Source organism: Trachypithecus francoisi, unplaced genomic scaffold, assembly GCF_009764315.1.
Source record: "Trachypithecus francoisi isolate TF-2019V2 unplaced genomic scaffold, Tfra_2.0 Lachesis_group7, whole genome shotgun sequence".
NCBI lineage: Eukaryota > Metazoa > Chordata > Mammalia > Primates > Cercopithecidae > Trachypithecus > Trachypithecus francoisi.
The window spans coordinates 53,657,747-53,675,560 of NW_022681472.1; the positions used below are offsets into that span (position 1 = coordinate 53,657,747).

Consider the following 17,814-nt stretch of genomic DNA (forward strand, 5'->3'; position numbering starts at 1 on the left):
TTTGTTCTTCTTGCCCAGGAGTGCAGTGGGGCAACCTTGGCTCACTGAAACCTCCGCCTCCCGGATTCAAACAATTCTCCTGCCTCAGCCTCCCGTGTAGCTGGGATTACAGGCATACGCCACCACACACGACTAATTTTGTGTTTTAGTAGGGATGAGATTTCTCCATATTGGTTAGGCTGGTCTCGAACTCCCGACCTCAGGTGATCCGCCTGCCTCGTCCTCCCCAAGTGCTGGAATTGCAGGCGTGAGTTACTGCGCCCAGCTGGAATTACAACTTTTTAATACTGTGCTTTTTATTTAGTGTGATTCTGCGAACATTTTCTTGTCATTAACTTTTTTTTTTTTTTTTGAGATGGAGTCTTGCTCTGCCGCCCAGGCTGGAGTGCAGTGACGCGATCTTGGCTCACTGCACGGTCCGCCTCCTGGGTTCACGCCATTCTCCTGCCTCAACCTCCCGAGTAGCTGGGATTACAGGCACCCACCACCACGCCCGGCTAATTTTTTGTATTTTTAGTAGAGACAGGGTTTCACCGTGTTAACCAGGATGGTCTTGATCTCCTGACCTCGTGATCCACCGGCTTTGGCCTCCCAGAGTGCTGGGATTATAGGTGTGAGTCATCGTGCCTGGCCCCCTGTCATTAACATTTTTAAAAATATGATTTTAATGCTTGTATAGGATTCTGTTACTTGGCTTTAATATTCAGTCATTCTGCATTTGTTTCAAGTTTTCATTATTATAGATAAGTCTGCAATGATTTTTGGGTACAACCTGTGTAAATTTCTGATCGTTGTTTAATTACTGTATCAGTGGGTTTGAATGTTCTTAAGGTTTTTTTTTAATTGAGGCTTTTAAAAAGGAGAGCTGACAATTACGTTTTCAGTTGTTTAGATTCAAGCTTCAGGTCTCTTATTTGGGATCTGATAGACGATTTATGGGTGAAAAGCACTTTGAATTCCTGGAACATATTCAGGGACCTAACACCACTTAAGAAATTGGACAGAAGTTGGATTTATTTACATGTGGAAGTAATCATTGTTAAGAACAAGGAAAAATGTGTGACATCACAGGATCAGTTTGTAAATAGAACAGGAATAGTTTGTTCATGACATAAAAAAACAGACAAAGCCCAAATATAAGTGAGCATTAACTGAATTAGAGCTTAAGTGTGTCCCCTCTTTTGCATTTAGATCAGCTGTAGGCATTACATAATCTGCTCCTGGCAAGCCTGAGCGTCGTCTTGGTTCTCATTTGTGGTGATGTTTTATTCTTGGTTAGAATGGGTGATTGAGTGATTGCCATTTTCTCTCTTTCAGGAAGTTCTTCTTACCCAGTGTTGTTGGGGCTTTGATGCATGTTTGACCTTTTCCATCTGTCTGGGTTTAGTAGCTACCATGGCTAATCCTAACCCCAACCCTTTTGCACAGACATAGGTCCTCATGGCTCCCCATTTTCTATTCACATCATTCATGGTGTGCCAGATTCCCATCCAACTGTTGAGGTTTTACATAATAATACGGTAGATACGTGGTGGTGCACAGACCTTCTTATATTAGTAAAGTTCCACATTGATTAAAAGCCACAGTGGTGAGTCATTTGTGATGTGTAATGAGCTTACCTGTCATATCTTTGTTTTATCTGTGTCCCCTCTATCTGGACTGCCTCATGAAGAACCAGGGCACCAGGCCAGCTGGCTCAGCGTGTCCTTCTTACCCCAGAGTGGGTCCTGGGTCTGTTGTCAGACCACATGTGACAACAGGTCTGTTGTCTGACTCTGTTGTCAGACACCATGTGATGTGTTACAGAGATGGAACAGGAGAGGACAGAAAGGCATGTAAGTATCTGACAGCATCAGGCTGTCAGAACTCCAGTAGCAAACAGAAAAACAGGGCACACATGAATACCATAGGGCGAGTACAAAGAGGAGGGTTAGAGGCCAGATGGATAAGCTAAAAATAGGATTATTTGGATATACTGCAAGTACTTTCAGCACAGTGTATCTAAAATCGACATTGTCATAGTCCTTCCACTGACCTTTTCCGTTTCTGATAATGGCAAGATACATCCTGTCACCAGGCTTGAAGTCTCAGGTCTTCTTTGCTTCTTTTTCTGTGTTCTTTGCATGTAGTCAGTTACTGTATCTCGAGTAATTCTGCCTTCATGTGGAAAGGTCTTGGGGTTCCAACCTTGGCTCTCCCACACATAGGCCACAACTAAACCTGACCAACTAATGCGGAAGATGACCATCTCCCAGGGTTATCATGCGAATTAGAGATGAAGTGCTCTATTACTTCTTAGCCAGACTATCGTAAGTGTTTCCAGGACAAAATTAGAACAATTTAGTTTAAAGATCTTAATTGGCTTTCTAGAATTGGGCAACACTTCATCCCATACACTATCCTGTGAGCTAAGCAGAGGAGCTTGGCTTTTTAGAGAGAAATGGTCTTAATAAACCAGAAACAAAGAACTAAACCAGAAACACAGAAACCAGAAACAAAGAACTAAAAGCAGATGGGTCATTTCAAAGGGACTTTTCTTGTAAGGCAGGGGCAGGGAGACAGAACAATACAAAAATAACTGATAGCTAGCATCAGGTGACTTCAGGTTATCGTGAACCTGAGCACGGGTGACTGCATTTTGGTTTGTGTTCTAGTGTGTTGGGGCACTATTGTGCAGGAGCTCAATCTGCAACAATGGCCACTTGTAATTTTTATTTAACACCAGATTGGATTCCTGCCTCTAATTTAGCTTTCCTACTTCTGCCAGTTTGCTCTTTCTAACAACATAGCTCTGATCATGTTATATCCTTCCTCAAAAACCTTTATGGCATTTTCATTAACTATTAGAATTTCTATCCTAGTTTCGAGGCCTCTTCACCACCTGGCCCCATCCCACATTTCTGGTTCTATCCTCTAACATTTCCTTTCATACCCCCCTACCCTGGCGTTCCAGCCATATTGAACTTGCTGTCTTGAGGATGAGTCCTCGTCTCAGTGGCATTGCTCATACTTGGAATTATTCTTTTCCATACCTCTCAGGCTCCAAATCTTCATCTTTCGAGTTCCTGTTCAAATGCTACCATCTCTGTTGCAGGTCCCTGCAACCCCTGACTGTAATTCTCCTTAACTTCCATTATTCTTTCTCTGAGCTCTTGTCACACTCACTGCTTTATGCTTTTTGTTTTTTGGGTACATGATATATTTAACTTCATATTCTGAGTCCTGGGGAGTTCTTCCTAAGCACTTAGGAAGTATGTGTTGTAGGCAATTAGTAGCTATATATGATCAGTAGACTCCACAGGGGAATAATAACAAGCTGATTAAGAGTTGACAGGTCCCTGGGGACTGAGAGTACAGGAAAGCACATGTGTAAAGCAGGTGCCTAACACTAGCTTTGGAAGATCTGGAAAACTAGTAAACAAAAGCTTTTAATATGGTTCTTGTTAAGGTATGAAGAGGTAAGATAACTGATTTGAGTGGCATTCCTCTTATTTCATTTGATCTTATTTCAGTCCACAATTTTCCACATGCCTTTTCTCAAAAATGAGAGTATAGAAGAGTTGGGTGCAGTGGCGCACACCTATAATCCCAGCACTTTGGGAGTCTGAGGCAGGCGGACCACTTAAGGTCAGGAGTTCGAGACCAGCCTGGCCAACATGCTGAAACCCTGTCTCTAATAAAAATACAAAAAAATGAGCCAGGTGTGGTGGCAGGTGCCTGTAATCGCAGCTACAGGAGCCTATTGAGGCGGGAGAATCACTTGAACCCGGGTGGCGGAGGTTGCGGTGAGCCGGGATTGTACCACTGCACTCCAGCCTGGGCGACAGTGCCAGACTCCATCTCAAAAAATAAAAAATAAAATAAAAAATAAATTTAAAAAATATAGAGGGATTGAAATGACAAGAAAACTTGACAATTTATCAAATAACATCTTTGCCGTATATCATAATGCCATTTGTGGGACTGGCCCGTGCCTCCTTTAAGCCTTGGAGTTGTAATGAAAAGTTTTCTTCAAGTAGTTTTGTTAATCACAGTTTAAAATGTGCTATGAAATTTCTTGGATCTTTGGAGAGAAACAAGATACTGTTACAGTAATTACTGTGGACATGTTACTGGAAAGGGGTCCTGATGCAGACCCCAAGAGAGGGTTCTTGGACCTCGTGCAAGAAACAATTCAGGTTGAGTCCATAAAGTGAATGTAAGTTTATTAAGTAAAGAAACAGAAGAATGGTTACTCCATAGGCAGAGCAGTAGCTTGGGCTGTTCCACTGATAATACCATAATTATTTATTCATTATATGCTAAACAAGGGGTGGATTATTCACGAGTTTTCCAGGAAGGGGGTGGGCAATTCCTGGAAATGAGAGTTCCTCCCCTTTTCAGACCATATAGGATAACAACCTGATGTTGCCATGGCATTTGTAAACTGTCATGGCACTGGTGGGAGTGTCTTTTAGCATGCATGCTAATATATTATAATTAGTGCATAACGAGCAGTGAGGACAGCCAGAGCTCACTTTTGTCACCATCTTGGTTTTGGTGGGTTTTGGCCGGCTTCTTTACCATCACCTGTTTTATCGGCAAGGTCTCTGTGACCTGTACCTTGTGCTGACCTCCTATCTCATCCTGTGACTTAGAGGGCCTAACCTCCTGGGAGTGCAGCCCAGTGGGTCTTAGCCTCATTTTACCAAACCCCTGTTCGTAATGGAGTTGCTTTGGTTCAGATGCCTTTGACGGAGAAGGTAACTTTTCCCTATATATTCTTTTGTACCTTCAGGTATTTGGTTAAACTCATGCTTGTAATATCTGTTTAAATTAGTTATGTATTCTCTGGGAAGTGCCTGTTCTCATAATTTTTTTCAAAAAGCAATCAGCTTTTATTTGACAATTTGGAAAATACAGGAAGAAAAGTTGTTCCAGCCAGACGCAGTGGCTCACGCCTATAATCCTAGCCCTAGCACTTTGGGAGGCTGAGCTGGGTGGATCTCAAAGTCAGCAGTTCAAGACCAGCCTGACGACGGTAAAACCCCATCCCTACTAAAAATACAAAAATTAGCCGAGCGTGGTGGCAGGCACCTGTAATCCCAGCTACTCGGGAGGCTGAGACAGGAGAATTGCTTGAACTTGGCAGGTGGCGGTTGCAGTGAACTGAGATCATGCCACTACACTCCAGCCTGGGTGACATAGTGAGACTCCGTCTCAAAAAAAAAAAAAAAAGAAAAACAGAAGCTACTTCAAATCCTACAGTAACCCTGAAACAACCAATTGGGATTGTCATTTAAAAATGAACTTTTTTTTTTTTTTCCTTGAGACAGTGTCTCACTCTTTCACCAAGGCTGGAGGGCAGTGGCACGATCTCAGCTCTCTGGAATCTCTGCCTCCCTGGTTGAAGTGATTCTCCTGCCTCAGCCTCTTGAGTAGCTGGGATTACAGGCATCTACCACCACACGCCCAGCTAATTTGCATTTTTAGAAACAGGGTTTCACCATGTTGGCCAGGCTGCTCTCAGACGCCTGATCTCAAGTGATCCACCCACCTCGGCTTCCTAAAGTGGGGGAATTACAGGTGTGAGCCACCATGCCTGGCCAAAAATAAACTCTTGAATGGATGTTCTGTAAAACATTTATACTTCCTTTAAACAGGTATTTCCAAATATGTGGATTTTGGTTATTTGCTTTTGAGGGAAGGTCTTACTCTGTTGCCCAGGTTGGAGTGCAGTGACACATCAGCTCACTGTAGTCTCAAACTCCTGGGCTCAGGCCATCCTCCCACCTCAGCCTCCGAGTAGCTGGGACTACAGGCCTGCACCACTATCCCTGGCTCATTTTTTTGTTTGTTGAGATGAGGTCTCACTATGTTGTCCAGGCTTGTCTTGAACTCCTGGGCTCAAGCGATCTTCCCACCTCAGCCTCCCAAAGTGCTGGGATTACAGACAGCCACTGTGTTCAGCCCAAATATGATTTTTGTGGTAGGATATGCCATTAGTTAGTGTTGTTAGTAAGAGGCTTCTCTCTCTGTATGAAGGTTATTCATTTCTTCACTCCATTTGAGAAGAGTAAAACATAGAACTCTGCCATAAGTTTCTGAACTTAGAATAGTAAAGAAGTAACAAGCCAGTCTTGGCCTGGCCCAATGATGTGCACCTGTAGTCCCAGCTACTTGGGAGGCCGGGGTGGGAGGATTGCTTGAGCCCAGGAGTTTGAGGCCAGTCTGGGCAATATAGACACCTTGTCTCTTAACAGACAACAACCCAATCTTAGCTGGTGCCTCACTTAAACTCTGCAATCCTTCCTACCCCACCCCCATCAAAGTTAATATGTGTGTGTATTGTCCAGCAGTGACAGGAAGAATAAAGGAAATAGAAATGAAGAGGCAGAATGGTCAAGATTTTGCAGTTGGTTGGGTGTGCAGGATAAAGATGGTAAACTCAGATGATCAAGTTTCATGTATGGACAGGAGACTTGTAGAGGTTAGGTTCTGGAACCTAAATTCCTGGATTGAAATCCTGTCTCTACAGCTTGGTAGTTGTTTGTTCCTGAGCAGTGTTTTTTAACCTCTGAGCCTCAGTTTGCTATGTATAACATGGGAATAATTTAGTACCCACTTCATTAGCTTATTGCAGGGCTTAAGAGAGATTCCACATAAAGCACTTAGCATAGTGCCTGAATGTTTTTCATTAATTATTTAATAGCGAGGCCATTTTTTAAGTTAGAGAACAAATAAGGAGGAGCAGAAGTGGAAGATGTTAAAGAAGGTGATTTTCATTTAGAGGAGCTGAGTTTAAAGTAGCTAAGGGCAATATTCAGAAGACAGGACTACTGGCCTGGCCTGGCCTGGCCTGGAAAGAGTTATGGCAGGAGGATGATCCTGGATCCACTATGTAGCTTTGCATTCATTCTCTGAAACTGCTTCCTAGATGGCTTCAAAGCTCTCAAAGCTCCACTGGTTTGAATCTGTAAAATGTTTTATTAACTGGGACAACTTGGGTTGCTTACCTTTCACTCTAGAGTGTAGCTGACTCACTGGAAAGTTTTTGTGCTTTTTCAGCCACTGGCGCCAGCACTGCTGCCTGTGTTTGTGTGTGTTGTTCACTGCTCTATGGTGCCTGGGCCAGGGGGAATGAGGTAAAATCCTGCTGTTGTCTTCACTCCAAGCCTTGTGCACTTGGCTGCAACTGAAGGGGCTGGCAGCATTTCTGCCTTAGGGAATGTTTGTCTGCTCCCGGGATGGGTCGATGGGTGGGGCTTAGTGTTGAGAGTCAAGCCACTGAGGAAGTTGCCTGTGGCCAGCCTGACTCCATGTGGCCAGCCTGACTCCATGTGGTCAGTGTAGTTTTCTATTATAAGGATTGCATCCTGGGGTTACTTAAATTCTTTTTTTTTTTTTTCTTACTGCAGATCATCAATGCTGTGGTACTGTTGATTTTATTGAGTGCCCTGGCTGATCCGGATCAGTATCACTTTTCAAGTTCTGAACTGGGAGGTGACTTTGAGTTCATGGATGATGCCAGTAAGTAGTAGATATTTTGTATTGTCAAGGGCAGGGAATCTGACTGCCAGCACTTCCTATTAAATTACAAATATAGACTAATGAGCTTATTTGAGCTGAAATATAATTTGTCATTGCAAATCAGCAAATATTTGTGTGCATCTAACGTTCTGTCTTCTAGGTGCAAGAGTTTAAATAAGATCTTTTTTCATTTTATGTTAACTTACCCATTTAAAAAGCTATTGCATTATCATAGACTTTCTACCCTGGGCCTTTTGGCCTTTTTTGAGAGGAAGAGGTATAAACGGCAGGAAGGAAGGTGAAAACGCTTGTGCTTATCTCCTTGTGTCTTCTGTTAGGTTTCAGTATTGATGTTTATTCTAGGAGTGATCTTTTTCCATTCTAGAAATGATGTTGCAGATGATTTGGGGGAATTTAGGGCCTTTTCCCAGTGAATGGAAATATGTACAGGGATGTGGGATGTGGGGTAAGCAGGGAGGAAGCTAGGCTCCCAGCTTCAAGATCACTGCAGCCTCATCATTTTATAATCATGCTGAGTCCATGCCAAAGGAGAGAAACAGTGCTGTGCATAATCTCAAACAGAAGATAGTATAGATGTATTTCTCATTGACTTTGGAGAACTTCAAGTGAGTTTTTCTTTAAAAGTGTTGGAGCAAAGTAAGAGGGGAGAGAGTGGCTCAACATGCAGTTTTAGAGATCGGAAGCATTCGAAAGACATGGTGAGGGCTCTGTGTTTCTCCAAGTGAGAAAAAGCTGTTCAGTGGTTTTAACTAAATGCATGAACTGATGTATGCATTTAAGATCCCTTTTGCTGCTGAGTCGGGGACTGGGTGTGTGAGCACAGAGTCTGGGAGAGTGGTATTGGGGATACCACCTGGGCTGCACAGGGGATAGAGAACAAGGAAGGATTTGGCAGAACTTGCTGTTTTGGGCAGCAAAGGAGATAGAGGAATCAAATATGACTTCTGCTTTCCAGTTTGAAGAGATGACCTGCGTCTTTACTGAGCTGAGAAAGTCCAGAGTCAGGATGTGGGAACAGACTTGGGGGAGAAAACTAGACTTTAATTTCAGTAACTAACTGAGAGCACAGTTGTTTGGAATTGATACGATTTGGCTGTGTCCCCACCCAATTCTCGAATTGTATCTCCCAGAATTCCCCTGTATTGTGGGAGGGACCCAGGGGGAAGTAATTGAATCATGGGAGCTCCTCTTTCCCTTGCTATTCTCATGATAGTGGATAAGTCTCACGAGATTGAGTCTGAGGCTGGCAGATCACCTGAGGCCAGGAGTTCAAGACCAGCCTGACCAAGATGGCAAAACCCCGTCTCTACTAAAAATAGAAAAATTAGCCTGGTGTGGTGGTGGGCACCTGTAATCCCAGCTACTTGGGAGGCTGAGGCAGGAGAATTACTTGAACCCCAGGCGGCGGAGGTTGCAGTGAGCTGAGATCGTGCCACTGCACTTCAGCTTGGGCAACAGAGTGAGACTCTGTCTCAAAAAAAAACAAAAAGAAAAGGCCCTGGACGACTGTTGGGAAGACATGATTGGTTTTGAAATGTTGAGGACATGAGATTTCGAGGGTCTGGGGCAAATGATATGGTTTGACTGTGTCCCCATCCAAATCTCAACTTGAATTGTATCTCCCAGAATTCCCCCATATTGTGGGAGGGACCCAGGGGGAGGTAATTGAGTCATGGGGGGCCGGTCTTTCCTTTGCTGTTCTCGTGATAGTGAACAAGTCTCATGAGATCTGATGGGTTTATCAGGGGTTTCCACTTTTGCTTCTTCCTCATTCTCTCTTGTCACCACCATGTAAGAAGTGCCTTTCACCCTTTGCCATGATTCTGAGGCCTCCCTAGCCATGTGGAACTGTAAGTCTAGTTAAACCTCTTTTTCTTCCCAGTCTCGGGTATGTCTTTATCAGCAACATGAAAACAGACTAATACAGGAGTGTAGGCTCCGAAGCCAGAAGAGGTCAGTTTGAGTTCTGACACTGCCATGTGTTGAAGATGCTAAACTTGAGCTAGTGACTTATTGTGTGCCTCAGTTTCCCCTCTGCAAGATAGGAGTGACTTTATAACCACATGATTTAAATGATAGAAAGTAATTACAGACTGGCTGTGGTGGCTCACACCTGTAATCCCAGCACTTTGGGAGGCAGGGAGGGTGGTGGGCATCACTTGAGATTAGGAGTTCAAGACCAGTCTGGCCAACATGGCAAAACCCCATCTCTACTAAAATCTACTTGCCTCAGAGTTGTTGTGAGGATTAAATGAGTTAGTGCATAAAACATGCTTAGAATGGGGCCTGGCCCATAGGAAGTGCTCAGTACCTTTTGCTGTTTCAGCTACTATTACCTAGATTCTTACGGCTGGAACATGTGAACTATCTTAAAGTAGAGAGGTTACTACAAAGGTCAGGCATAGGAGTCTGTGGCCCAGAGGAAATATTTGAACTAAGATTATAGATTTGAGGATAACAGCCTAAAAACTAAATTTCTGTTAGGGAAAGAGTAAAAAGAAAAGGGAACGGGGCCTAGAACTGAGCCCTGAAGGATCCCCAACTGTAAGAGGCCAGGAGGAAGAATGAGAGAGTAACTAACTGGTAATGAAGTAAACAGAGAACCAAGGGATGCTTTCTAGCCATCATCTTCCACCACTATTGTTTCACAACATGGATTAAGAAGTTGGGGCATTAAAGTTACTACAGGGAAAAGTTGCATTATGTTATCGTGGGATTTGAGATCCTGATTAGCTGGGATTACAAGCATGCACCATCACACGGCTAATTTTTGTATTTTTTGTAGAGATGGGGTTTCACCATGTTGCGTAGGCTGCTCTGAAACTCTTCAGCTCAAGCGGTCCACCAACCTCAGCCTCTCAAAGTGCTGGGATTACAGGCATGAGCCACTACACCTGGCCAATTTTCAAGCACAATTTAAAGTAATTTATTATTCAGGCTGGGCTTGGTGGTCATGCCTGTAATTCCTCCAGCACTTTGGGGGGCCAAGGCAGGCAGATCACCTGAGGTCAGGAGTTCGAGAACAGCCTGTCCAACATGGCAAAACTCCATCTGTACTAAAAACACAAAAATTAGCTGGGCATGATGGACACCTGTAATCCCAGCTACTCAGAAGGCTGAGGCAGGAGAATTGTTTGAACCTGGGACGGGGAGTGTGCAGTGAGCCGAGATTGCGTCATAGCACTGTAGCCTGGGTGACAGAGTGAGACTACATTTCAAAATTAAAATAAATAATCCATCTCAAGGACTATTAATCCTATCCACACATGAGTTAAATATGGAAAGCTGTGTCCAATAACCTTTGGTCTATGAGCTTATTTACTAAAGGAGACCAAAACACATATAAAAGAATTTTTAAAAAAAGATTCACTCAAGTGAATATCTACTTTTCTGTACCTTTATAACCACATGATTTAAATGATAGAAAGTAATTACAGACTGGCTGTGGTGGCTCACACCTGTAATCCCAGCACTTTGGGAGGCTGGGGGGGTGGGGTGGGGATCACTTGAGATCAGGTGTTCAAGACCAGTCTGGCCAACATAGCAAAACTCCGTCTCTACTAAAAATACAAAACATTGTTCGGACGTGGTGGCTGTGTGCCTGTGGTCCCAGCTACTTGGGAGGCTGAGGCTGCAGTGAGTCGAGATCATGCCACTACACTCCAGCCTGGGCGACAGAGCAAGACTCCATCTCAAAAAAAAAAAAAAGTAATTACAAACCATTCAATTCTTTCAAATATATAAAATAGGAGAGAAACCGCAAAGGCACTGGAATTAACATCCAGGACATTATAAAACAATTACTATTTTAAAATCTTAAGTACCAGCAAGCCTTTCAAGATAGCTAAATTAAGCCTATCATGTCAGATAGTTATTCCCCGGCTTTATCTCTGGTGATTAGAATAAGGCATGCAGTGTTACTACTAGATCCAGGTAGAATCATAGCATTATCATTTACAACTTCTTTTCCTAACCTCACCTGCATTAGAAAAGGAATCCTGCTACTGGAATTGTGTAGCTTTAATAAGAGGGGAAAGAAAGCAGAGTGACATTAATTTAATGTTAATTAAACTAATTATTCTTTCTGGAAGAATTCATACGAGTATAATGGGGTTATTCAGAATAGACAGAATAAGAAATGTTAGACCAGGTGCAGTGACTCACACTTGTAATCCCAGCACTTTGGGAGGCCGAAGCGGGTGGATTGCTTGAGCTCAGGAGTTCGAGACCAGCCTGGGCAACACGGCGAAACCCTGTCTCAACTAAAAATACAAAAATTAGTCGAGTGTGTTGGTGCTTGCCTGTAATACCAGCTGCTTGGAAGGCTGAGGTGGGAGGATCGCTTGAGCCTGGGAGGCAGAGGTTGCAGTGAGCCAAGATGGTGTTACTGCACTCCAGCCCGGGTGACAGAGCCAGACCCTGTCTCAAATTTTAAAAAAATTATGAAAATTAATGTAGTAATTTTATCTTGATATCTTTTTGCATTGGTGACAGCTATCTGAAGATTTCATCCAGCCAGCCAGAGCAGAACTCTTTCTCACTTTTGCATGTGATCTTTTCCGTGATCTGGTAGAAGAAAGCTAAATTCCTGTTTGTATTGAAATGAGGCATATAGGAGAATCTACTGGAATAAAGAAAGAAAATATAAGAAAACGAGTTAAAAAAAATTTTTTTGAGACTGGGTCCCACTCTCTCACCAGACTGGAGTGGTGTCACACACAATCTAGGCTTACTACAGTCGCTACCTCTCGCGCTCAAGCGATTCTCCCACCTTAGCCTCCCAAGTAGCTGTAACTAGAGGCATGAGCCACCACGTCTGGCTAAGTTTTTGTAGAGATGGGGTTTTGTCATGTTGCCCAGGCTGGTGTCAAAACTCCTGAGCTCAAGCAATTTGTCATTCTCGACTTCCCAAAGTGCTGGGATTACAGGCATGAGCCACTCCACCCGCCCTCAGTTTTTTCAGTGTTATAAAAATTGACTATACTGGGAAAGGATGTGGAACTGTCATAGATTGGAAGAGACACAATTAAATGCACTGTGGGATCCTGGATTAGATTCTGGAAAAGAAAAAGGACATTGAAGGGGAACAGGTAAAATTCCAATTAGTTGTACAGTTTAATTAACAGTGTTGTACCAATGTTAATTTCCTGGTTTTGGTAGTTATGCTAGAGCTAGGCAAATTGTTAATAGGGGAAGCAGGGTGAAGGGTATACATGAATTCTGCTGTGTTTGTAACTTTCCCATATGTCTAAAATGACTTCAAAATAAAAAGTTAAAGAAAAAGTAGTTCAATCCACTGAGTTAGAAGCTCAAAGAGTAATGTTTGAAAAGCATGTATGTATGGCATATTGTGTTACACACTCATAGCCTTGAGTAGAGGTAGACTTCATGGAATTTTATTTGTGAAATTTTGTTTGGCAAAGAATTATAACAGCAAGTGTCCCTGCTATGCATAATGTGAAACAGCAGTTCATCCATATGAATTTCTAATTAATTTTGTGGTAGATTTGTCTTTCTAGTCAAACTTAACTTTTTCACTGGGCAGACAAACTTAGCCTGAAGAAAGAAATCGCCAGATAAGTTGTCAAGAAATGATGGCTATTTATATGTACAGTCACCTGGTTTAGGCTAAAGACCCCTACATTTATTGGAGAAAGGATGGTCTTTTCAATAAATGGTTCTGGGTGAAATCTGGGAGAAAGACACCTCACAAAAGAAGATATCCATAAGAGAATATTCTCCACATTATAAGTTACAGGAATTGCAAATTACAACTACAGTGGTAAATTACCGTGCGTCTTCAGAATGACCAACATTAACAGTTAACAATACCACCTATTGGTATCGACGCCGAACAGCCGGAACGCTCAAATCACGGCTGGGAATGTAAATCACACCAACCGCTTTGGAAAACTAAAGCTAAATATACATCTACCTTATGGCCCTGTACATATATGACTCCTTGATATGTGTACACTCCAGAAGTGAGTGCTCCACAACCCAGTCCTAGATATATACCCTAGGGAAACGGGTGCTTCATAAATCCATCGTCAGCCATGTATAAAACTGGTCATAGTAACTTTATTTATAATAGCCAAAAGTCGAAACAATCCAGATTTCCAGTGGCAGAATGGGCAAAAATGAAGCAATCAGAGATGAAACAATATAAGCAAAATGGGTAATGAGAATTAATTGTAATGTGTGTATGCTTTTACATGTATGTGCATATTTGAAAGTTTTGATAATAAAATCTGAGAAATAGGAAACAGCAACAAAAAAGATTGATGAGCCTGAGGAGGGCCAGCTTTCTTGATGACTCTCAGCGTCACAAACTAAGGCTCACCTCACTCTGGCATTTGGAAAGGACCCTTGGCTGCCTACCTGCCCTGTATTCACACACCCCAAACTAACAAGCAATCTGCACAGCTTGCCGGCTTGTGTGCAAAGATCCTGACAGCCTTGAGGAAATAAAACTACAGCAGCAGAGGAAGCTGAGCCAGGGAAACTATCCTGGCCCTTTATTTTCTTTTTTTTTTTTTTTTTTTTTTTGAGACGGAGTCTCGCTGTGTCGCCCAGGCTGGAGTGCAGTGGCGCGATCTCGGCTCACTGCAAGCTCCGCCTCCCGGGTTCACGCCATTCTCCCGCCTCAGCCTCCGAGTAGCTGGGACTACAGGCGCCCGCCACCGCGCCCGGCTAGTTTTTTTTGTATTTTTAGTAGAGATGGGGTTTCACCGTGTTAGCCAGGAGGGTCTCGATCTCCTGACCTCGTGATCCGCCCGCCTCGGCCTCCCAAAGTGCTGGGATTACAGGCTTGAGCCACCGCGCCCGGCCCTGGCCCTTTATTTTCTTTACTTTTGTATTTTATTTTTTGAGACAGGGTCTTGCTCAGTCGCCCAGGCTGGAGTGCAGTGGCACAATCTCGGCTCACTGCCACTTGTACCTCCTGGGCTCAAGCAGTTCTCCCACCTCAGCCTCCTGAGTGGCTGGGACCATAGGTGTGCACCACCACACCTGGCTAATTTTTGTATTTTTAGTAGAGACGGGTTTCACCATGTTGCCCAAGTTGGTCTTGAACGCCTGGGCTTAAGCGATCCGTCCACCTTGGCCTCCAAAAGTTCTGGGATTGCAGGAGCGAGCCACCGTGCCCGGCCTGTCTCTTTATTTTCATCCATCCGCCCTCCCATCCTTTCAAAAAAAGTTACATCTTGACTTTTTTTTTTTTTAAAGGATAAGTCAATTAGTTATTTGGATTTTTTTTTTTTTTTTTTTTTTGGAGTTGTAGTCTCACTCTGTCACCCTAGGCTGGAGTACAGTGTCGCCATCTCGGCTCACTGCAACCTCCACCTCTCAGGTTCAAGTGATTCTCCTGCCTTGGTCTCCCGAGTAGCTGGGATTACAGGTGAGCACTACCATGCCCAGCTAATTTTTGTATTTTTAGTAGAGACAGGGTTTCACCATGTTGGACAGGCTGTTCTTGAACTCCTGACCTCAAGTGATCTACCCGCCTCGGCCTCCCAGAGTGCTGGGATTACAGGCATGAGCCACTGCGCCCGTACTGGATGTTTATTTTCAAGGAGACTTTTTGCAAAGGTACAGCTTTGTATGTATGAGAAGACCACTAGAGTGGTGAAGTCACTTGGATCATTTAGGCTAGCCATTTTACTCTTCTTCTCTAGAGTTGAAGAATGGATGGAAGGCCATGGTTACTGGCGCTGGGAATGCGAGAGTCACCTAGATTTAACCTCTTTGTGAGGAGCAGTAACATTTGGACTAGGACTACCACCAACCGAGACAACCTCAGAGTGGGAGGCACCCTCACTCTCTTCCCTCCTTGTGATCTCCTTCCCTCACCAGAGGGCGGAGGGCAAAAGAGCTGTATGTTGATAGCCCAAACAGATCACTGCCTGGGGCGGAGAACGGGGTGTTGAAGAGTGGTTGTGGAATAGCACCAGAAGCCAGCTGGTAGAGCCACTCCACTACTTATCTTGATGTTCCACCTAACCAAACTGTGTACATTTCCCTACTTTGCCTACAAGAATACTATAAAAAGCTCTCCTAATGTCTTACTGAAATCTCAGGATGCTATATTAGCCAGGGTTCCCTAGAGGGACAAAACTAATGGGATATATTTAAGGGAGTTTATTGACTTATATGATCACAAGGTGAAGTCCCATGATAGGCCATCTGCAAGTTGAGGAGCAAGGAAGCCAGTGATGGATCAGTCTGAGTCCCAAAACCTCAAAAGTAGGGAAGCTGACAGTGCAGCCTTCAGTTTGTGGCTAGTGGCCCAAGAACCCCTGGAAAACCACTGGTGTAAGTCCAAGAGTACGAAAGCTGAAGAATTTGGCGTCTGATGTTCGAGGGCGGGAAGCATCCAGCACAGGAGAAAGATGGAAGCCAGAAGACTCAGCAAGTCTGCTCTTCCATCTTTTCCTGCCTGCTTTATTCTAGCTGGTCTGGCAGCTGATTAGATGGTACCCACCCATATTGAGGGTAGATCTGCGTTTCCCAGTCCACTGACTCAAATGTTAATCTTCTTTGGCGATGCCTTCACAGGCACACCCAGGAACAATACTTTGCATCCTTCAATCCAGTCAAGTTGACACTACAGATGCATTAAGCCTACAGAATCCCTTGGATCCGTTGAGGTCCTGTTTGTCACTGGCTGAGCAGGAACGAGGTCAGCTCTGGTGTCCAGTATTCCTCCTTTCGTGCACTTGTCCTCACCGGCTGCTTCTCTGATGCATTTTATTGTTGTTGTTGTTGTTTACATTTTAATGTTTTTCAATTCAGGATGTGATTTACAATTTAGCAGAGATTTACTATGAGGATTATTTTTTTCCCCTCTAGATCTTTATGTTGAAAAAATTCAAAGCTTTTAGAGAAGTTGCATGTACAATGAAAACCAATATTATTTTTCTCATTAACAATAATTTGTTCTGCCAGATCTAGGAAAAGCAGTTTTAAAAAACCAATAGTTTGGAGTTCATTTATGTAAAATTATTTCTTTTTAAATATTGAGTAGGTATAAAAGAATATTTATAAAATATTTATTACCTGTAGCCAATAATGGTGCTACAAGCACTTGTGTACCTGCCAAGTTGGTTTAAGAAATTTTTGGCCGGGTGCGGTGGCCTGTGCCTGTAATCCCATAGTGACAATGCCCAGGCAATTGAAACTGCAATAAGCCATGATCGCACCACTGCAACTCCAGCTTGGGAGACCAAACAAGACCCCTTATTTACCAGAGATTGACTAAAGAAAAAAAGTTGAAGGCTGGGCAGGGTGGCTTGTCCCTGTAATCACAGAACTTTGGGAGGCCGAGGCTGGCAGATCACTTGAAGTCAGGAATTCAAGACCAGCCTGGCCAATATGGTGAAACCTCTGTCTCTACTAAATGTTACAAAGAATTAGCTGGGCATGGTGGAGCAGACCTGTAGTCTCAGCTACTTAGGGGGCTGAGGTGGGAGACTCGCTTGAGCCTGGGATGCGGAGTTTGCCTTGAGCCGATATTGTGCCACTGCTTTCCAGCCCAGGCGACAGAGTGAGACTCTGTCTCAAAAAAAAAAAAAAAAAAAAAAGATAAAGCAAAATAGAATGAACCAGATGATATGGCTGTCTTATAGCAAGCAAGAGTGGGACAAGGTGAGGCAAGATTAGAGAGGTAGACATGCTCTGGAATGAAGAGGAAAATCAAGACCTTGATAAGAAGTGGAGGTTTTATTTTAAATAAGATGGAAAGCTATGAACACTTTCATTAGAGCTTTGAGGCACACATGAGTTTATAAAATAGAAGTTAGACACCTATATATCTATAAGATAATACCTAATTCATGATTTATATAATCCAGTGGACCAGAAGAACAAACATTAAAAAAATCTGTAAACCAATATCCCTTTTTCTGTTTAGAATAATCTCTTAGTATAAAGTTTTTAGTAACTTTATGCTAGTTTATTTACAAAATGCCTTTGAGGAGAGACTGAACGTGTTCATACAGTGGATCCACTACTGATTGATTGTCTTTTTTAAAAAATTTCTTTTTAATCTTTTGGCAGACATGTGCATTGCCATTGCGATTTCTCTTCTCATGATTCTGATATGTGCTATGGCTACTTACGGAGCGTACAAGGTAAGCAGCTTGCAGTAAGATGCTGGCCTTTTCCTTGGTCTCTTACATGTGTAATCTGTGCTGCTGTCTATAGTAAATGAGAAGTGGCTTTCCAGTTTTCGGTTAAGTATCTCTGTTTAAATCTCTCGTTTGTATTATGTGGTACTAGGAAAAC

The 17,814-nt window shown here is 43.2% G+C and overlaps 1 protein-coding gene across 1 annotated transcript in view; it reads left to right on the forward strand.

Annotated features, from left to right (window-relative positions):
- LAPTM4B (lysosomal protein transmembrane 4 beta) overlaps positions 1 to 17,814 on the forward strand; it is a 73,320-nt gene that overhangs the window by 20,789 nt on the left and 34,717 nt on the right. The window contains exons 2-3 of the mRNA XM_033202168.1: positions 7,398 to 7,509; positions 17,587 to 17,660. Of these exons, the coding sequence (XP_033058059.1) occupies positions 7,398 to 7,509; positions 17,587 to 17,660 (186 nt within the window). The remainder of the gene's footprint in view (positions 1 to 7,397; positions 7,510 to 17,586; positions 17,661 to 17,814) is intronic.